We start from the raw sequence: 22576 nt of genomic DNA on the forward strand, positions 1-22576 counted from the left end.
GCACATGATCAAAATGTGTTAACACATTTTTGAATATTTTTGACGAATAGGGTAGAATCACGTGCAAATAACTTTTTCGTGCATGATAGTTATTCTTAATGCCGAAACAACCGTAATTTTCAGACTATAAATCACGGGGTTTTTTTTCATAGTTTGGGTGGGGGGGGCGACTTATAATAAGGAGCAACGTGTTTCTTTTTTTTTTCAAAAATGTCCCCCCCCCCCAAAAAAGTGAAACCGCGATAAACGGACCGCGATGTAGCAAGGGATTACTGTAATTTGAATTTCAAGTGACGTCAGCAGCGTCAAGGAGGTCGGATAGGTAAGTGGGAGCCAGGTGGTGAAGGGCTTTGAAGGTGAGGAGGAGTTTCTTGAAGATGATACGCTCCTTAATGGGGAGCCAGTGAAGAGAGTGGAGAACAGGAGTGATGTGTTCACGAGACCGGGTGTGGGTAAGGAGGCGGGCAGCAGAGTTTTGAACTAGTTGAAGTCTATGGCGTGAGTGAGCAGTGATTCCAGTGAGAAGGGAGTTGCAGTAGTCAAGCCGGGATGAGATGAAGGCGTGGATGAGGGATTCAGCGGCAGGAAGAGAGAGGCAGTGCCGGATTTTGGCGATGCGTCGGAGGTGGAAGTAGGAGGTCTTAACAACTGAGCTAACATGAGGGTGGAAGGACAGTGTAGGGTCAAAAATAACGCCAAGGTTGCATGCCAGAGGGGAGGGAGTGATGTTTGAGGAGTCAATTGTGAGTGTGATGGATCCAGTTTTATTAAGGGAGGATTTAGTGCCTATGAGGAAGAGCTCTGTTTTGTCACTGCTAAGTTTGAGAAAGTTGTGGGTCAGCCATGTTTTTATTGTAGAGATGCAGGTTTCAAAGTGGGTGAGGGTTTTGGGTTGGTGTGGTGCTTATATAGATCTGGGTGTCATCAGCGTAGCAGTGGAAGTCTAGATTGAGTTTGCGGATGACATTACCAAGGGGAAAGAGGTAACAGATGAATAGGAGGGGGCCAAGAACTGAGCCTTGGGGGACCCCCTGCGTAACTGGGGAGAGGATGGATGTGTGGCCGAAGAGAATCTATGGATCTCTCTTCCACCTCCGTGGCTGGAAGTCCACGCCGCCACACGCCTGGAAGTTTGTTTTGTTAAAGAGCCGTTTACCAAACCCACGTCTTTCCCTGTACTTTAACGCTACAATGTAGTTATATACTAGCTCTGTGGAATAACAACGAGGCTGGCGTCAGGCCGCATGCGCGGCGTTGTTGACAAAGGACGAGGAATTTGATCAATGGATTTAATGATAGAGTTCACAGATGGTTTGATAATATTGCTTATATAATAGTCATTTGATATCTAATTTATATATCGTTATATGGCCCTGTGGAATATTTTGAATTCTATTCAATTCTAACAATCCTATATCGCTTTTTCCCCACGAGGGTCACAGGCGCGCTGGAGCCATCCAAGCTGACTTAGGTATACCCTGAACTGGTTGCCAGCCAATTGCAGGGCACACATAAATGAACAACCATTCGAACTCACACTCAAACCTATGGTGAATTTGAAGTGGTCAATCGGGCTACCGTGCATGTTTTGGGGATACGGGAGGAAACCGGAGTACTCTGAGGAACATGCAAACTCCACGCAGGAAGACCGGACCCGGAATTGGGCCCACAACCTCAGCACTGTGAGGAGGATGGGCTAACCAGTTGACCACCCCCAAACTATGGCTCCATTATTAAAATAGTTAATCGATTACTATTCGATTTAGTTTATCGCCCACATTCTAATTCATAACATGTTTCCCTTTTTTACAATTTGTAATGAAACAAAAATAAATTCTGGGACACTCGGTAGTAATATTTGACAATGGTCAAAACAAATACTGTTTTTTTTATTTTAAGTGATATAGTAATTTCCCCATGGCTTTTTTATGCTTTTTTTATTTTATTTTGCTCAATTTGCTCAAATAACCTTGACTGTGGAAGTACAGCACTTCAGAAAACTTCAGAAACAATGGTGTAAACAGGCAAAAAACAAAAAATGTATATATTTAAATTAATTTCCCCCAATTAACTTGCACATGGTACACCAAGTACCAAACTTAAAGATTTGCTATCATGGCAAATCAATTCAAGTTGTATATAATAAACATTACCAAGGTCACATCTAGTGAAATTATTTTTCCATAGTAGTGACCAATTACAACAAAATAATACAACTCTCAAAAGTAAAATAAAAATAAATAGGCACATTCTTTGATCTTCGTGAATGATTTTCTTCATAGGATCGAACCCTGGGGAGGAGAAAAAAAAAACAAATTTTGACAATGTTCCCAAAATAATTTCATTCAACAGCCTTCTGATTGAAGAAAACTTTAACCATGTACAATTGCACTAAAAATTATTCAAAATACAGTTAAAAAAACTTTCAGCCAACTGACCCCCACAGACAAATGAGCAAAAACAGCCGCACTGAGAGTTGTTACTCAAGCATTTTTTTGTTGATAGTGTTTAAAATATGGAAAACTGCTACAAACGTAATTTGGAATGTGTTTGAATAACTGTAATGGAACTGTCACGAGTGATTAAATCGATAAGCAGCACGCTATACATTTATGAAAGTGTAGTCAAACACTTTACCACGAGAGGGCAATACAATGCTGCTTTACACCCTTTCAGCTCATACTGGTCTGAAAAACTAATTTATGACGCAATTGTAACACGGGTAATTAAAATTATAATAGTAACACAAACAACATCAAAAATAGTCAATGCAACAGCAAATATGCGTGGCCGAATATCACAAAAGTCACACTTTTCCTGATCCTGTCACTACTTTGTTGAACTCCTGATTTAAAATTACTTATTCTGGACTTTAAGGTGATACTAATAATATTCTATACTAATTTTTACAATTCTGGTGTTCGTCACTGCAAAATGTGTGTGCTGAATGACCGAATCAAGCTGATATTTAGGGTTTGCAGTTTTACAATTTGATTGGTAATGGTAATCTAAAGCAATTAATACACAAATGAAATGTAGATTAGAAGTAAATTTACATATTTATTTGTTTGTGACCTAACATTTGCATAGATTATTAAGCAAAAATCCCAGTAAGTCGCTGATGGTGTAGGAGTACACTTGTCTGTCTTGTGTGCTGACATCGTGAGTTTGATTCCTACATATGATTGTGTGTGCGTGTGTGTGACCAAAAATAAAATAAAATTAACAAAGCAAAATCACAACAACCCAGAAACGGTGAATTTGACTCCGCATTTGGGGACAATATGTAGCAAACACATTTGAAACAACCCAGCATTGGACATGATTTGATCAAACATTAACTCCCTTGTTGAGTTAAAACTCAACCAAGGCAGCCCACTGAGTCAAACTACCTACCGTAATTTTCGGACTATAAATCGCGTTTTTTTTTCATAGTTTGGGTGGGGAGCGACTTATGTGAATTTTTTCGCAAATTTTAAAAATTAAAAAATCCGTGATGTAGTGAAACCGCAATAAACGAACCGCGATGTAGCAAGGGATTACTGTCATTTGACCTGCAAGTGACGTAAGCAGCGCGGCGGTTGTTTAAGGACAAAGGATTCTATCACAGGATGACGAAGGGCCCCACGTTTGAAGGATTTAATGATTTGGAGTGACAAGGTTTGAAAAACGTATTTATGTTATAGTTATTTGATATATTTTATTTCGTGTAGCAACTTGTATATGTTTTTATCGTTACAGTTCAGTAGTTGTCGGCTTGTTGAACTCGTTTTGTTGGATAAAGAGCCGTTTACCAAACCCACGTGTTTCCTGGTACTTTGGTAACGCTACAATATAGTTGTATACTAGATCTGTGCGGCGCGCACACGGCGGTGTCGACATAAAAGACGAGGAATTTGATCGATGGATTTGATGATTAGGAGTGACACAGATGGTTTGATAATATTGTTATATGATAGTTATTTGAAATATACTTTATATATTGTTATATGGGTCTGTGGAATAATTCGAAATGCAACTTACGAGTCCGACGTCAGCGGCGCATATGTGGCGCATAAGCGGCATTGTTTACATAAAGGACGATCGATGGATTTAATGAATTGGAGTGACACAGCTGGTTTGATAAACGTGTTATTTATGCAATACTTGTTTGAATAAATCTGAATGTTACTCAGGCTCATTCTCAGCTCCTCGTTTGTGTATATGTCACGTTAGCATACCGTATCGTTTAGCCTGTTGTTACTGGTTCATGTCTGTTCTTGGTGTTGGATTTTGACAAATAAATTCGCCCCAAAAGTGCGACTTATACTCCGGTGCGACTTATAGTCCGAAAATTACGGTAGTGTTGAGATGGCCAGTTCACTTTGGGTTACTTTTGATCCAACAGTTTTTAGTCTGTAGCCACAGGCTATACAGTATGGTTGTAAGAGAAAAAGAAAACTGCTTTTATATAAAAAAATACAATAAAAAACACAAAACACACTATTTGTCTCGTATACAATGTACAAGGTCAGCTTTTGCAAAGCAGCAGGTAGCAGACAATGCTGCATCTTGCAAGCTCATTAAAGCGGTGAAGTATGAACAAAATTGCTGTGTGGAACTGCCTCAATCACAACCTCTTCACCTTCAATCAACAAATACACACGACAAAGAACTAGTTAATAGTTTGAATGTTGGGTGCAACGTGTACGACAACACAATCAAATGCTTTGTGTCCACCTTTTGTAATTGTCTATTGCCATGTGATTGCAGTTTGAGTGGTCCCATCCCTTTAATAACACTTAACGGTGCAAATTTGTAAACAGACCGAGGGTTATCATTTGTCAGCTCCATGAGCGTCTTGATTTCTAACGCAAATGCAAAGCATTGCGACAAATATCGAAAAAAAGAATGCATGTCAAACCATTTCTTCTTTGTTTTCCACAAATCTCAACTTTCCAAGAAAGTTGCCCTCGATGAAAGTGATTAAAGTCTCATCCCTGGACGATTTACATGACTAGTTTTTGCCTTATGCAAATGTGGGAAATAATCCACCATAATACATTTACCCCTCACTCTTCCTGGCACAAAGGAACTGAGACCTACCCTGAAGAGGTGGACTACAAGTAATCAATCCTGCCCGCATTAAAAAAAGTGTCAGCGTATTATGCCTTTTTTAAAAGACGCCATTTTTTATAGCATAGGAATGATAAACATGGCAAATGGAATGCACTCAGAATCGGAGTAGACATCCGAGGGCTGGTCGAGCATCGCTGGCCAGGAAGCGGACATTTTACAACAGATTGCGGTGGTCGCATGGTATATTCAGGCAGGGAAAAGGCAGGCCAGGGAGGAGTGGCAATATATTTGTCAAGAGCAGCAGCTCAAGGTCTCATAGGCTACAAACCAGTGAACGACAGAATTATAACAGTTAGATTGAAGGGCCAGGCAAAAGATATTACATTGATACAAGTATATGCACCAACTTCTGCAGCAACAGATGAAGAATTAGAAGAATTCTAGAAGAATTTACAAAAAGAAGTAGACAACAAAGAACGGCAGGACATCTTAATCATTTCAGGAGATTTCAATGCCAAAGTCGGAAGCAAAAAAATCAGTGAGGAAGATGGACTGATCGGAATGTCAGGGCTAGGGGAAAGAAATGAGAGAGGCTCTAGACTTGTTGAATTTGCACTCTCAAATCAATTGGCAATTAAAAACACTGAGAAACATCCAAGAAGGCTGTATACATGGACATCAGATGGAAAAACAAAAAATCAAATTGACTACATCATGGTTGAAAAGCGATGGTCATCTATAATACAAGATGTAATGACAAAACCAAGTGCTGACTGTGATACAGACCATGAACTTCTCGTAGGAACAATGAAACTGAAATTGAAGTGTAAGAAGACAACAGCAAGACCTGTCCTTTATGATGTTCGAGAGATAGATCAGAACTTCACCATAGAAACAAGAAACCGTTTCCAAGCACTGTTGATTGGCATTGAAGAAAAAGAACCGGACGACATCGCAAATGAGGCAAAAAACATCTAAAGAAAAAGCGAGACAAAAAACAACCTTGGATGACAGAAGAGACACTAAACAAGGTCGATGAAGCAAAAGAAATCCTATGGACTACATAGCAAACAGTACGAAGCAATAGCAAAAGTTGTGAAGCAAATGTGCAAAGAGGATAAGAAGACAAGTGCCAGAAAATTGAGGACCATATGAGAAAAAACAAAAGCAGAGAAATGTATGAAGAAATAAAGAGTCTCACAAAAACTTTTCAACCCGGTCGTGGGGTAATTAAGGATGAAAACGGCAACACACTGACGGAGAATCAGGCAATTGTGGACAGATGGAGGAGGTACTGTGAGGGGATGTACGCACAAAATGATGCAGAAGTATTGGACCAGATAGAACCAGAAACAGAACCACAATTACCACCACTCAGATCAGAAATCGAATGGGCTATCAAATCCCTTAAAGAAGGAAAAAGTCCTGGATGCGACAACATACAAGCAGAAATGTTGAAAGCAAGTGGAGAAGAAGGAGTAGAGGTATACCATAAATTGTGCACAAAGATATGGCAAAAAAACCAGTGGCCGACTGACTGGAAAAGGGCAAATTTTCATAACTTCACCAAAAAAGGGAGACTTACAATTGTGTTCCAACTACAGAACAATATCGCTTATCAGCCATGCAAGTAAAATACTACTCAAAGTTATCATGAAAAGACTGGAAAGTAAACTGGAAGAGGAAGTTAGCAAAACACAAGCAGGATTTAGAAAAAACAGAGGAACGAGAGACCACATTTTCAATCTACGAATGATTATTCAGAAACATCGGGAAGTGAATGTAAATCTTCATACATGCTTCATAGACTACTCAAAAGCCTTTGACTGTGTCAATCATAAAGAGCTCTGGCTAACTCTCCAGGAAATGAGCTTCCATCTACATCTGATTAACTTGATTAAATCACTCTACAAGGGCCAACAATCAGCTGTACTACTCGAATGTGGAACAACAGAATGGTTCCCAGTAAAAAAGGGAGTGAGAAAAGGGTGCATACTTTCACCACACCTATTTAGTCTTTACACTGAAGGAATCATGAGTGAAGTGGAACACGACCATAGGAGATGTGAATACAACGAAGCAAGAATGCAGGGGCTGACCATCAGAGACCTAAAGGTATGCCGACGACACTGCGCTGCTGGCCACTACTGCAAGAGGGCTGGAAAATCTCATCAGGGCGGTCAAACAACACAGCGAAGAGAAAGACCTATATCTGAATGTGAAGAAAATGAAAATTATGGACACGGACAAGTATGAAGAGAAGGCGATAATAACGATTGGTGATGAAGAAATAGAAAGGGTCAGTCATTTTGAGTATCTTGGAGCCAGAATAGAAGCAAATGGAAAAACTACCCCAGAAATACGGAAAAGACTGGCAATGGCATTTGCCAAAGTGAAAAAGATGGAGAAGCTCTGGAAAGGACAGTGTATAGACACAAAAATGAGAATTCTAAAAAGTACAATATTTCCAATTGCAACTTACGGTTGTGAGGCGTGGAACATCAACAGTACTGACAGCAAAAAGATCACCGCCTTCGAAATGAAATGCTACAGAAGGATTCTGCGGATATCGTGGATTGATAGGATATCAAATGGCGAGGTGTTGACACGAATGGGAGTTGCATCACCAGTACTGCTGCAGACTGTGAAAAAATTGAAACTGCAATATTTTGGGCATATCAAACGCCACGAGTCACTTGAAAAACACATTCTGGAAACAAAGATGGAGGGTAAAAGAGGAAGAGGAAGACCAACAAGAAGATGGGAGCAAGACATACAGGACTGGTTGGGGACGACAACAGAAACTGGCAGAATAGCAGAAGACAGAGTGCTGTTTCGCAGGAAGGTTCAAGAGGCAACGTCCAAGCTGAAGAAGAGCGAGAGAGAGAGAGTTTTTGCCTCATGCAAATGTGGGAAATAATCCACCATAATACATTTACCTCTCACTCTTCCTGGCACAAAGGAACTGAGACCTACCCTGAAGAGGAGGTGGACTACAAGTAATCAATCCTGCCCGCATTAAAAAAGTGTCAGCGTATTATGCCTTTTTTAAAAGACGCCATTTTTTATAGCATAGGAATGGTAAACATGGCAAATGGAATGCACTCATATAATGCTTTTAATAACACCATATGTCTCACTTCACTTGGTTTCAACCGGACAAGAGGATCAATTCTCTGTCAAATAAGTTTACACATTGCCAGTCAATCTAGTGACCAAAGGTGGTTGTGTTGGCAGCAAAATGCTATCTTAGTCGACACTTAGTTGTGGACATTTCAAGCCACTTACAAGATACTCCCAGCCGGATAGAAAAGCTGGCTGTGTTGTTCTATGCCTCTCAGTCCCATCCTATAGGCCGCAGGGCTAATCACTACATTTACCTGCAGTCAGTATTCAGGTTAAGGTTCAGAGTCCAGTTCCTGAAACATCATCCAATTTCACACCTTAACGACAGCGCTACTCACACATTTAAGTGCCTGGATTGAAACCTTGACACAGACCTCGTTTTCACTTGTTACTTTCTATCGTAAAACATCCATCCATATATTCTCTGTACCGCTTTGTTCCCACGGGGATTGCGTGCCTATAATTCATGTCACTTAGCACAGGAATGAAGCTTTTAAAGAGTATTTTTGTTGCCTCACCTCAACTTGTGTACATCCAGACAGTTAGTGTCCTACATTTTTTTTTCCTTTTATTTCACCATATGTGTGCCGGCGTGCGTATTTTATCAAAAATTTCACTTGGCTGCGTCTGCTTATTTATGCACATGCGTAAATTCCTCTGCCATGTCGGCTTTGTCTTGCGTTCAGACCAAATGTGAAGGTTTAAAAAAAAAAAAAAAAAAAAACCACACGAAGTGAGGAAAGGAGACAAATGAAGCAAAGTTATTTTTCCAAAATCGTATTTATGACCTTAACAATGAATAAAGAAAAAAACAAAATCTATTCCAAACTACTTTTGCACTATACTACCATCTACTGGTCTTTTTGGATCAATGCAGTTCTTTCAAGTTTCCAGAATGGTGAGTGAGTGAGTGAGTGAGTGAGTGAGTGAGTGAGTGAGTGAGTGAGTGAGTGAGTGAGTGAGTGAGTGAAAAACAACTTCCAATTACCCAAGCGTCTCAGATAGAATGGTCCTCTTTCAGTCCAAAATCAAGTCAACACAAGTCTTCGACAACAATTCCTATTCACACAGACACCATATTGAGTCATTCATAGCATTATAAAAAAAAATCCCAAACAAGGCAAAAGTGAGATGGTCAGAAAATTACATTTAAGTTCTCAAAAGAACATCTGAATACCAACCCTCCAATAGGCAAAGGCAACTGCATTGTTTCCCAGGGTTACCTTAGAAATGTCCTGGCAAAACGGTGACGTATCAGTCCGCTTCATCTGATTAAAATAGCCCGCAACCATGGAGAAATAATCCCGAGTGCCTGATTGTCATGGAGACAATCTTGTTTCATTAAGACAAAGGAGTTACTAATATGTTTGTTACCAGCATCTGTGTTTCGCCAGAATTTTCAATTATCGTCACTGTAAAGAACGATGCATTACTGCTACTGTCCTATACCAGTCATTGATAGGGCTATCACAAAAAGAAACCCTTCTAGAATCAATTATTCTATTGATTGACTCAGGGAATTCTCCCCACCTAATTTTTTTTTTCTCCCCAGTGCTGAAACCCACCTCACCACAACAATTCAGCATGCCAAACTTTGTATGTTGGAAGACTAGCCAGAGTCTTGTGTCTTTCACAAATACAAGTGCATTTCGTGGACATTAACGGCTGCACCCCTGCCAGCGGACTTGGTATTATTTATAAAAAAAAAAATTTAAAAAAATCAATAATTAAAAAAGTTCCATGAGTAACTGTCAGTCGCTTGGTCAAGCAAATTTTCCCACATAGTCACATTACACTCAACGTGATCACTGATTAGCTGTTAAGATGCACTTTGGAGCAAGAAATGCTTAGCCAAGTTCACTGGAGAGCACTTGCATCATTCGCAAAATAGTGTTATAATAGTGTCATAATCACTGACGTTACCATATAAATTACCTTTCCTCATTACTTTTACACATTGTAGTACTACAAAGCCAGTTACTCGCTCACCACAAATCTAGGTCCCTGTTTTCTCTTTGCTCTGATTCACAGTAAAAAAAAGACAACAATTTTAAGGTGGAAAACAAAAATGACCCCAAACATGTGCTTATTCTACTGAATGCTTTGTTGCCAGAAGAGTCGAACGTGCGTGCAGCGCTCCACAGCAACAAATGTCAGAAAAAGAGTTGAAGTGGCCTGACATTCACATAAAGGGAACTTCCTTGAGAAGTACAGGACTCGACTACAAGAAAAACAACTTTAATTCCAGCAAGACCAATGCCACTTGAAAACATTGAAATGAAGTAATAAAACAATGTTTAAATGGTCCCAATCTATTGAGAATTAAATTAATTGTCATATTTTAAAGGTTTAAAAAAAATAGAGGGGGGGGGGGGAGGCTGGGGCAAAATTGCCAGCAAATTTTTCCATTGTTACAATGGATTCGCCTGGGACCGTGTTTGTCTGTGCCAAGTGGTGCACGGCTCTTTACGGTGAAGTTAGAGCAAAGAGAAGTCTTTTATGTAGAGGTAAGCATTGGGAACGACTAATTGTGCCATGAGAGCCATCTCTGGTGTATGACCCTCGGGTCTGCTCATTTGTTTGGCTACCAGTGACTTGCACACCATCGCTGGCAATGGACGATTGATTTATTCCGGCGGACGGCTTCCGTGCATCTACGCCCCCATTCAATAGGTTGAAAACAAATCAAGGAGCGGGAATACAAACGAGCGAACATCCTTGAAAAGTACAGGACTACACTACTTAAGAAAAACGAGGTTAAAAGACAACCACAACAGCCGCCAAGGACGGTAGCGCCAAGGAATGAGATGAAACGCCGCGGAACAATTACGGAAGGCGAATTGGCCCCGACCTTTGTGTGCAACCCAATAGAATCACTGTGAAGCATTTCACTGCTTTTCTTGCATCCCGAGTCTGCTCTTGAGTATTGTCATACAAAAAGCCCAGCGCTGTAATGGACTTTTCCTAAGCAACAGAGCTTTTCAACAACAATTGGATTCAGACTCATACTATCCTGTGTAAGTTTGTGGATAATCGGGTGTGTCATTCTTCCTAAATACAAGAAAAAACGAAAGCACATGGAATAAATTGGACATAGGCAATTGGCAATAAGCCTTATGCTGTGTAGCACATTTAACGTGCCCTTGAAATTGTTACATTTAGCCAACAAAGGTTAGGTAACAAATTTAAGTGCAGTGTATACTTTTGTTTCGCCATTTTGACGAAACTTCATCTGCACGTCCCCAAAGATATGCAAACACATCAAAATTATGCAGTATGTATGGTCAACGTAAATGTCGCAGCTGGCTTGCAACACTATGGGTGGTCAAAGAGCAGTTATGCCGCTGTGCGTGCAATAAAGATCGAAGTGAGTGTACATTCTACTATTCTACTCTACAAGTTAGAGCATTTTTATTCTGAAAGCATCTGTGTGACATGATTACAGCAAAATCATCTCACAAAAACGGCAGAAACAAGTCTGTTGTCTGCTCCATACACTAATTTGTTGCCATTACCTATAGCATTCGTTTGTCCTCGCAAATGGATAAAAACCTGTGAATATTGCTGTCATGTAACCTATTTGCTTGGTGCTCCACTTTTGCAAACTACTGTTGACAGCACACACAAATACATTTTCATACAACTTATTCTGTTTCAGGAGGCCAAACACACACATAGCATCGGCGTTACCAAAGATTGGTCGGGTGCTACTTGAATGATGAGCTGGTATGCAGGCATCGCACAATGTTGTAAGACCAGCCTGGTCTGATCTCCATCTTCTGTTCCTGATTCAAAGGGCATGGTGAAACCATCAGCAGCATGGTCCTCTGACATATTCAGAAACTGAAATGGAATCCATGCAAAAATAAATAAATAATTGACTCCTTTACACATGTATAGCACTATTCCACCCATCTGCAAAATAACACATTACTACCTCGTTTTTACTCCAAGAACATTCTATGCTGCCATCAATAATAATCCAATATTTCTCATCATATACACAAACTTTTTCAAATTTTTATTATTATAATTGGGGATTTCTTGGCGCTGTATTTTCCATGGACTGTATTCAATGGTTATCAGCATGTTTGGGAGAATTTTTAAGGGTTTTAAAACTAGTTACAGTATTTTTCTCTCCAAATACTAAACATATTTTTCCAATATTTCAATGGGGGGGGATTCACGCAATTTGTGCCAATCCCCTCGTCGACTGTACAGTAAATAAACATGTTCCATCTTCTGAGAGGTTACCATTTAGTTTTTTTAACTCGCTGCTCTAGTCCAAAATCTTGATCGTGTAAAGCCTATTTACAGGGTTGACAACCGTGTTGATGTGAGAATGTGTCAAGACACCTCCTAGGTGGTTTGAATACGTGCGACAGAGGACATAAAGGACTAGGAATAAACATGTATGGTAAACACAGAGCACCTCTATTATATTCTTAACATGCATAAAACTCAATTTAATATAAAACAGACTTACATCATCCACTCTCCAAAGATCACTGTCAAAGCCTTCTGATTGACCAAAGGAGATCGCATTGTTTAGGAAATCGGTCTCACTGCTCTCAGTCTAATGAGCACAAAGCATTGATATTTGAGCAACTCAAAAATAACAAACTGCGTGCAAAATCATAAAAGACATACCGTTTCTGTGTCTTGCAAAACTGCAAGTAGTAATCGAATGTACTCTGTTGCAGCTTTAAGAGTGTCTACTTTGCTGGGCTTGTGGTCAGGTCGCATCAGAGGTACCATTCGCTTCAAGCGTGAGAACATGGTGTTAAGGTTCCGTATCTACAAAGTTGAAAACACAATGAAAATGATCTGAATGCTAACGGTGATGCCATTTTTCAGTAGCAACAACAACAAATTAATCAGCAGCCTTTATCGCTTTCTGTTAGAATCACTGATAGTGCTTTGTAGAGAAACAAAAATCAATAATATACACACCCAAATTTATAAATTTGACTCTCATGACACGAGTCAAATCAAAATAGATTTTTAACAATTCTTACTTTGGCTGCCGCCCAGCTCACATCACAAGATGGATGGATGGACAATTCTTACTTAATATGGATATATATATATATATATATATATATATATATATATATATATATATATATATATATATATATATATATATATATATATATATATATATATATATATATATATATATATATTTTTTTTTTTTTTTTGACCAGTGTTTACTTGTCTGATTTGAAAACGAGTTATTTGTCAGTTTGTTTGGTAGCTTTTACTCTACATAATGAGGTGCTCATACATTTATTTGGGTTGACAGTCATAATGGCCCTTCGAAAGAAGCTATGACTACAATGTGACCCGCCAAAAAAAATAAAATTAAAAAATGCCTGCCTTAAACAAACGAGTCTCCAAGACTTTTTCCAATATTTCAATAGGGGGGGGGGGGGGGGGGGAGATTACACGCAATTTTTGGCTATTTGTGGCCCGAGTCTGTGCCAATCCCCTCATCAACTGTACAGTAAATAAACATGTTCCATCTTCTGAGAGGTTATTACTTGGCAAATAACGCCTTCCTCTAATCTTAACTCCAAGAGTGGTTATAGGTAATTTCGTGCTCCGCACATCAGTGGCAGCCAACTACATTATCACTACGTAAAGGGTTGGTGACTATGCTGCCTATAGCTGCATGTAACTTCCAATTCAATTCGAGGTTATTATCACTCACTCACCCGAAGCCGCTCCTTAGCATTGACTTGTTCTCTTTTCCTCACACTTTCGTGTAAATTCTCAGCAACTACGTAGCCGTCGTTGACTCGTCTGAATTTCTCGACGTTGCTGTAAACCGGGAGAGCAGATTCGCCAGTCACACGCCTCAAAATGTCACTCATCAACTCCTCACGGGGCACGTTCATTTTATCAGGTAAAAACTAATTACGCTCATGTGAAGTACCCGGTGGTCATTGATTAATAGAACAGCCTCAGGCCGAGACAGTGAGGGGAGAAATTGGACTGCACAAGAGTAATGAAGTGGTTGTCCACACCTGCGCAGCACCTAGTTATCATACTCTTTGCCTTGAATTTCCCCGCCTTGCTAAATTGATCATTTCCGGTTTAGAAAAATAGTTTAGCCCCACGCGGTGTTTACCTCACTAGCTCACCAATCACGGGATGTACATGTCTATAACGGCATTGCACTCGGATTTTATTGTTCTCAAGGACAGGGAGCGAGGACAGCACCCAGGGGCATGTTTATCCATATTTGGAAGTGTTTATAAATTATTCCGGAGGTCATCCAAGCTTTATTTCCGGCCGCATTGGATTGGAAGTAGCCTACACAGGCATGCATTGAACAGTTAAAAAGTTCATTAAGATTTTCAGGCAATATTCTAAAAAACATTTGTTATTTCAAAGTGCACAAAAAATACATATCAAATTATGAAGTTTAAAAAAAAAAATCTTTACCACTTAGTCGATCACATATCAAAAAATGTCTAGTTATGTCTTCTTTATTGATTTAGTGTGTAGGTATAATTATATGGTTAAAATGTTTCCTTTATTGATTTGATGTGTGAATATAATTGTATGCTTATGTACTTTAATCAATGAGGTGTGAGCATATCTGTTTTTGTAGCTAGGCGGGACTTTTTGGAACCCATTTTCTTCAATATTGATCTGGATTATCACCACTACGGAAATAGATTAGACAGATGTGGATACAATTTGGAAGCTCAATTCAACAACTGCATTGACATGGAAAGAAATCTGTCCATAATTCACTTCAACAGAAGAACGCCAACTTTGAAAGTTCTCACTTTATCAAATTCGTCAAAATTCTGACTTTGAAGTGAGAATTCTGACTTTAAAGTAAAAATTCTGAGAAAAAAAGTCAGACTTCCTCCCCATCCTAATCCTTTTCCATCCTTTTCCGTACTCTTCCGTAAGAGTGGACAACTACGCGCTGGAAGTATATATCTAAACGGGACGTAGTGGTTATCGACGTGCCTATTTCACAGCCAATCAGCGTTGAGAATGTACGTGACGTCACCAAATCCAGAAGTCCCGGAAGCAGTGTTTTTTTTTTTTTTTCTTTTCTAACCGAGTATGTAATTTCAAAACGCAAACACAAGAAACTGGACCGTGTTTGCGTAATCAATTTAATTGAAAAAAGGACAGACTAAATCACCACAACCATGTCTTCGAGTCTACTTACTAATTACTGCGCCGAACTCCATGACGATCTGGAACATAAAGTGAGTAACAGTTGTAGTTGTAAATGTGTAGTAAAAGTTGTTGAAGACGTTTACTGAATGTCACCGTAAAGACGGGTCAAACAGGTAACACGACTTGCACGCTTGTCGTGTACTGTACTCAAAAATGTTGATGTCACCTGTTCATGGGGAAATCTTGAAATTGGATGCTGTTGTCCCGTGAGAAACAATATGACTTTAACCTCAGGTCACCCGCTCGTTTTTATGACTGTTTGAAATAGCAGTATGAGTTTCGTTCTTATTATGCATTGTCAATCCGAAGACGAGTGTTCAAAAAAAGGTCTGAGGTTTACTTATGTAAATTTGCTCGTTTCCAGAACTGTACAGGGAGATTTTTAAGTCTTGTATATAAATGTTTCAGAGTGGGAGTAAGGTAGTTGGATCCGCTCGACAGTAGAAATAGCATAGCAGGAAGTCCGACACGGAGACGCCATTATATTTTCCGAAATAAAACAAGTAATGGTCAAGACTGCATTTAGAGCGACACCTTTATCGATCACCTGCATTCAACACTTAAGTGCATATTAGACATGTTCTGTGGGCAAGAGTGTGGCTATGGAATAAAGTGATACTCAATTTAATGCTGAGTATTTATCCTTCCAACTGTCTATCAGTATTTCTTTGACAAATCAATGTTTCTGCGCTTTCTTTAACAAGGTGTGACTCAAAACATAGATAAGCTGCAACGGATTTATACTTTTGGTTAAATAGAAATTGAAACTCCCAGTATTAAACATACGGCAGTGTTTAAACATTGAACAGCAATTGTTGATGATATATACATTAGGAAACGTGTTCTGTTCTCCAACTGTTTAGCTGGACAAGTATTTGCACCATCTTCAGCTGTCTGATAAAATAGTGATGGATATATCCATGAGATTTCGACGGGAAATGGACAAAGGTCTTTGCCGAGACACCAACCCCACGGCTGCTGTAAAGATGCTGCCAACGTATGTACGCTCAACTCCAGATGGAACAGGTAACGCTCTTCTTTTCGTATTATAAAGTTGTACTCTCTCTTTTCAGACTAATGGCCTCACAATTAATTGTTCTTCAAGTGTTCTTCATTGCCAGCCATCTCAATGCCATTTTCAGACCTTTCTGAATGGTGAAAAAAATATATACTGGCTTGAAAATCACTCACTTTTCAACGAGATTTGTCATTTCAAAACCATTAGTCAATGATGGTGATGCAATGAGAAATTAATTTGGGGTTGGGTGTGGGTATTTTTGTAATGATATGAAATATGGTCATTGTGTATAGCGATATTGGTTGAAATGGAGTCTCCTGGATGAATCGGAAAAATTTGTCAATAGACTTCCTGACTTTACTCCTGTGGTGGTTGTGAGCAAATGTGTCTAATTCTGCTGTCATAGTCACAATTATTTTGTTTAATATTGAAATCACGATTATTTACTCAATTATGTTTTTGAAATTGGGACAGCATTTATAGAACATGTTTGGAACAGTATTTATTGAACATGTTGAAAAAGAAAAACACTCTTGTTAACAGTATTGGAAAAGTTCATTAAGTTCATTTTCCACACAAACTAGCTCTTGTTCAGTTCATAATTAAAATTTTGCTAACTATGTTTATGGTTCTAAATGTGAAAAGTTTATAGTTCTTTTCATCCCCCATTTAAAAAAAAAAAAAAAGTTGCTTCAAGATGTTACCCTCTGTTATTTTGGCATTTTCTCAGGTTTCACCCATTCCATTCACACCGGTCCAGGTGGTCTCGCTGTACAATCAGAATCAGCTTTATTGGCCAGGTTTGTGCATGCCAAACAAGAAATTTTACTCCAGTTGCAACTGAGAGCAAGGCATTCCTGAGACTAGAGAGTAGCAAGACCGAGACAATGCCAAGACTTTTGGAAGTCGAGATTGAAACGGTCCGCCATGCGCTTTACCTCGGGACAAATGGCTGAAGGGCTTAGCACGTGTCCATAGTTGAGTCAAGAGAAAACCAATGTAAACATGGGGAGACCATACCATCCAACAGAAAGGCCTGAGCCAATTTCACAAGTGAGATGTGAATATGCTAACTCCTCGCCATACTGTGCTGCCCTCTTTTTGTATGTGTATAATGTAATGAAATGTGAATATTTTTTGTATTCTTTTCTGTTCAGAACAAGGAGAATTTCTAGCGCTTGACCTTGGTGGATCCACCTTCCGAGTGCTTCTGGTTACAGTTATGGGTAATGGAGAGCCAAGAGTGGACATGGAAGATCAGATTTATGCTATTCCTGAACATCTCAAGAGAGGCTCTGGATCTGAGGTTAGAGTACAATACAATCACAATACATGTGATTAACATCTTATTAGTAAAATTCTTTTTCAAGTATTTTCCTTTTTTTTTTTTTTTTTTTTACATTTATGGGATGTGTACAGAAAAGGTCTTCACTCAGACAAGTTAGATTTTGTTGCACTTGAAAATATTTCCCTCAAAAGTAAATATTTTTATTGATTTTTTTTATATTTGTGGGATGTGTACAGAAAAAAATCTTCTCTTAGACAAGTTAGATTTTGTTGCGCTTGAAAATATTTCCATAAAAAATAAGGTGCGTTAGAAAGCAAGTACCATTCCCTACACAATCGTTTTGCTGATAATCATAATTGTATCGATCCAATATTTGTTTTTCCTTTGTTTAATGCATAAAATAAGTCTATAACCTGGTCTATGTTTGACATCAAACTTGACATCAAATGGTTTGTGGATTGGATGCAATAGCCAATAAAATGCACAAAGCTTGAAAAGACCCAGATTAGATTTCAGCACAATTTAATTGTAGGTCCATAACTCATTACTTTTCAAGTATGTGTACACTCTTCATGTTTGTTGTACTATGTCATGGTGCCATGGTTCCTCAGACTGCACTGTCCATTGGCCACACAAATCCACCGATGGCCCACCAAACATAGTATTTATATAAGCCTTGGTTATTGCAGAAGAGTTAAATAGCACTTTATCTACACCAGGCGTCGGGAATCTATGGCTCGTGAACCAGATACGGCTCTTTTGGTGACGTTATTCAGAAGAATACATTAGTACACTCAAAAAATCGTTGGTCTTAATTAAAATACATGCATTTAATTGTATCTCGCCTATCGTTTTTTTAAATGGTATGGCTCTCACTGGAAATTATTTGTAAAAAATGGGCATGTATGGCTCTGTCCACCAAAAAGGTTCCCGACCCCTGATCTACACGATACTTACCGAAAACATCTTTTAAAGACAGTTATCAATTTATTTAAAAATGTATCACGTAGACACAAGTGTTTTTGTGTTTGGCTCCGTTCATTTTAACTCATTGAATTCTTTTGCGATTTTGACACGGACTGGTTGTTACACACTGTACATCAGACATACAGCTATGGTTCAAGCCACGTGTTTATAATTAGGCCTCTAACAAAGAGACCATTGCAGTAAAAGCACTATGGATTAGAGCTTGTGTCCTCGTCACTTCGGGCATCAAACAGGTATTCAGGTTTCCTTTGTCGTCTGTCATCATAGCATGAAAGGCTCCCCACCGCCTCCTTACATTACTACGTAGAAAGCAGGATTTCTTAGGAAGCAAGTTTGCAGTAATGTGAGTGGGAATGCAGGTTGAACTACTTGTTTATATGAATGAATATAATGTACACTGATTGTGTCATTTCAATTTGTTTCAGTTATTTGACCATATAGCTGAATGCCTGGCTAATTTCTTGGAGAAGTTGGGAATAAAGGACAAAAGGCTCCCCCTGGGCTTTACCTTCTCTTTTCCTTGTCAACAGAGCAAGTTGGATGAGGTGAGAAACGTTCCAGGTAGTAAGTTAACTACCGTAATTTTCAGACTATAAATCACGTTCTTTTTCATAGTTTGGGTGGGGGGCGACTTATAATAAGGAGCGACTTATATGTGGGGTTTTTTTCAAAAACTTTCAAAAAAAAAAAAAAAAAGTGAAACCATGATGTAGCAAGGGATTACTATAATTTGAATTTCAAGTGACGTCAGCAGCGCTACACGGCATGGCGCGGCGGTTGTTTACAAAAAGGACAAAGATTGATCACGGGATGACGAAGATGACGAAGGGCCCCACGTACTACCGGCATCATTAGCGGCTTTGTTTCTAAGTGACACGGAGGACGAAGAGTTTGAAGGATTTAAGGATTTGGAGTGACACAGAAGGTTTGAAAAACTATTATGGCTTTTACGCATGCCCGGTCCTACTCTACGGCTCTCTCTTTCACCTCCATGGATAGAAGTCGGGGGCCGGCGCTCGGCGGGGTGGCTGTCCGGGGACGGTGGATGGGGCTCGGTCATGGCTTTTACGCACGCCCGGTCCTATTCTATGGATCTCTCTTCCACCTCCGTGGCTGGAAGTCCACGCCACCACACGCCTGGAAGTTTGTTTTGTTAAATAAAGAGCCGTTTACCAAACCCACGTCTTTCCTTGTACTTTGTTAACACTACAATATAGTTATATACTAGATCTGTGGAATAACGACGAGGCTGACGTCAGGGCGCACGCGCGGCGTTGTTGACAAAGGACGAGGAATTTGATCAATGGATTTAATGATTTAGAGTGCACAGATGGTTTGATAATATTATTGCTTATATTATAGTTATTTGATATCTAATTTATATATCGTTATATGGGCCTGTGGAATATTTTGAAAGGACGAGGAATTTGATCGATGGATTTAATGATTTAGAGTGGATGGATGGTTTGATAATATTATTGCTTATACAATAATTATTTGATATCTAATTTATATATCGTTATATGGGCCTGTGGAATATTTTGAAGTGCAAGCGCCGTCAGTGGCGCGCACCCGTTGTTGACAAAGGACGATCGATGGATTTAATGAATTGGAGTGACACAGACGGTTTTATAAACGCGTTATTTATGTAATAGTTTTTTTTTAATAACTCTGAATGTTACGTCAGGCCCGTTCTCAGCTCTTCGTTTGTGTTTATATCACGTTAGTATACCTATCGTTTAGCCTGTTGTTGCTCGTTCATGTCTGTTCCTGGTGTTGGATTTTGTCGAATAAATTTCCCCCCAAAATGCGACTTATGCTCCGGAGCGACTTATATATGTTTGGTTTTTTTTCATGTTATTGTGCATTTTATGGATAATGCGACCTACATTCCGGAGCAACTTTTAGTCCGAAAATTACGGTGTATGGAACAATGGGCCTTCGTCCAACTGTCATTGACCCTGATTTTTATTTTTTTTGCAATTGTTTTGTAGTTAATCGGAACAATGATTTTGTTATTTTTAGGGCTGCTGTAATCAAGTCTTTATAGAATCATAGGCAGTTGATGATTAATGACTTAAATGACTTAACTGGTAAGAGTACATTTATCCTGTATGGGTGAATCAGTGGAAGGGGGGCCTCTCTTTATGGGAGACTTTCCCCCTCAAAACAGAAAGAGGGTGAAAGTGCAAGGTGGGTTGTTGGATTCTCTCTGTGGAGATTGTCACATATATTATATATATATATATATATATATATATATATATATATATATATATATATATATATATATATATATATATATATATATATACCGTAATTTCCGGACTATAAAATGCTGTTTTTTGCACATGCATGCCTTGACTTACGGTTTAAAAAAAAAAGAAAAAAAAACATCAAGGGAGCAAGACAGCGAGTTCGGTTGTACTTTATTCTGCTATTTAACCATGTACTGTACTCTACTTTACCCACATCATTGTTAATCTATATTCATGTGCAAATCCGCCAAAGTCCTCATCTTCTGCAATCAAATTAAACAGTTGAGAATGTTCGCCATTAAACATGACACTTTCCCTCTCGTCAAACTTGTCACGTTGCTCTTCGGCAAGGATCCCAGCTTTCTAGAAAGCTTCAATAGTGCCTCGTAAGCATGTGTGTGTGACAATCATTGGGACTTTAACTTTAACTCTTTGTCAATGCCATTTTAGAGGGTTCTAATGCTGTTTGCTTTGCACAAACCAAAAGTATTTATATTCATACATACCCCTACGTATTACATACAGTTCTCTGATTGGTTTACCGCCCCAATGCTGTTTGCTTTGCACAAACCAAAAGTATTTATATTCATACATACCCCTACGCATTACATACAGTTCTCTGACTGGTTTACCGCCCCGGCTGACGCATTTTATGTAAAACGTAATGTCCTCTGATTGGTTATTGCTGTCATCTTAGGTATTTTGCATTTCACATAGTGTTTTTCTGATCACTGTCAGCTTACGTACATATACAGATTTTGGAATTCAGTCCGCACAAAAGGTACGCCTTAATAAAAGGCGTACCTTTGGTTTTTGAGAATATGAAAGGCTTTTAAGTGCGTCTTATGGTGTGGAAAGTAAGGTATTTAATAAGTTATGCAAATAGCACTACGTTGTCAAGATGTATATAAACACATGTTTTTGCATCCCTTCATTTGATCTATATCCAGAGTGTATTGATTTCCTGGACCAAAGCCTTCAGGGCAGGCGGAGTAGAAGGAAAAGATGTTGTCAACCTCCTGCAGAGATCTGTAAAAAAACGAGGGGTAAGTGTGCAGCAGATCTTGCAAGTGATGATTTTGCAAATAATGACAACAACAGCCTGTTATGCATTTTTATGTGTTGTAAATTGGCTAGTTGCTTTGGAACATATCTAAATAATTTATGGATTTATTAAAGTTGCGTAATTCCTTGTCCACCCTGAGTGTTATGTTGCCCAATATACTTGCTAGAATGAAGGAATAATTAAAAAATAAACCAAAAAGGAGCTGCCTCCCTTCGATTTTACCAGTGATAGTAACGTTTTGTTTGCTCTTGCTCTAATCATTGAATTTGTCCACTTTGCGATCAATAAAGTTGTCTTATTATTATTGCAGGACATCAGTGTTGACATTATGGTTGTCATTAATGACACAGTGGGAGCTATGATGACCTGCGGCTATGATGATCATAACTGTGAAATTGGTCTCATCGTAGGTGAGTTGTCGTACTCTATGTTGCTGTAACGATAACAATTAGCTGAAAAATTCATCTATGTTTAAGGGCGTTAGGGGTGTGTCTACACGATATATCCCTTCACATCAAGATTCATTCAATATGATAACACTTTGTCGTTCCATTTTGACACAT

General features: G+C 39.0%; 2 protein-coding genes across 5 annotated transcripts in view; one reads left to right on the forward strand and one right to left on the reverse strand.

Moving 5' to 3' along the window:
* Positions 1–1852: 1852 nt before the first annotated feature.
* figla (folliculogenesis specific bHLH transcription factor) lies at positions 1853–14209 on the reverse strand. 2 transcript variants are annotated; one of them, XM_049762944.2, is made up of 5 exons: positions 13905–14209; positions 12835–12981; positions 12671–12760; positions 11875–12027; positions 1853–2291 (listed from the first exon to the last, which is right to left on the reverse strand). In XM_049762944.2, the coding sequence occupies exons 1-5, from the start codon at positions 14085–14087 to the stop codon at positions 2277–2279; spliced, it is 588 nt and encodes a 195-aa protein (XP_049618901.1). In that variant the 5' UTR covers positions 14088–14209; the 3' UTR covers positions 1853–2276. The 2 variants fall into 2 exon arrangements, with proteins under 2 accessions (XP_049618901.1, XP_049618900.1); XM_049762943.2 differs by lacking the exon at positions 1853–2291 and having other exon boundaries at positions 11563–12027; positions 13905–14208.
* Positions 14210–15239: 1030 nt separating this feature from the next.
* The window catches only part of hk2 (hexokinase 2), a 34321-nt gene continuing 26984 nt past the window's right edge, over positions 15240–22576 (forward strand). The window contains exons 1-6 of one of the 3 annotated variants that reach the window (XM_049762885.2): positions 15240–15425; positions 16260–16422; positions 17572–17720; positions 19115–19234; positions 21898–21993; positions 22324–22423. In XM_049762885.2, the coding sequence (XP_049618842.1) occupies positions 15366–15425; positions 16260–16422; positions 17572–17720; positions 19115–19234; positions 21898–21993; positions 22324–22423 (688 nt within the window). In that variant the 5' untranslated portion in view covers positions 15240–15365. Of the gene's footprint in view, positions 15426–16259; positions 16423–16533; positions 16552–17144; positions 17215–17571; positions 17721–19114; positions 19235–21897; positions 21994–22323; positions 22424–22576 lie in introns of those variants that run through there. The other 2 variants (XM_049762886.2, XM_049762887.2) reach the window with 2 other exon arrangements.

The sequence above is a fragment of the Syngnathus scovelli genome, chromosome 3 (genome assembly GCF_024217435.2).
Source record: "Syngnathus scovelli strain Florida chromosome 3, RoL_Ssco_1.2, whole genome shotgun sequence".
Taxonomy (NCBI): domain Eukaryota; kingdom Metazoa; phylum Chordata; class Actinopteri; order Syngnathiformes; family Syngnathidae; genus Syngnathus; species Syngnathus scovelli.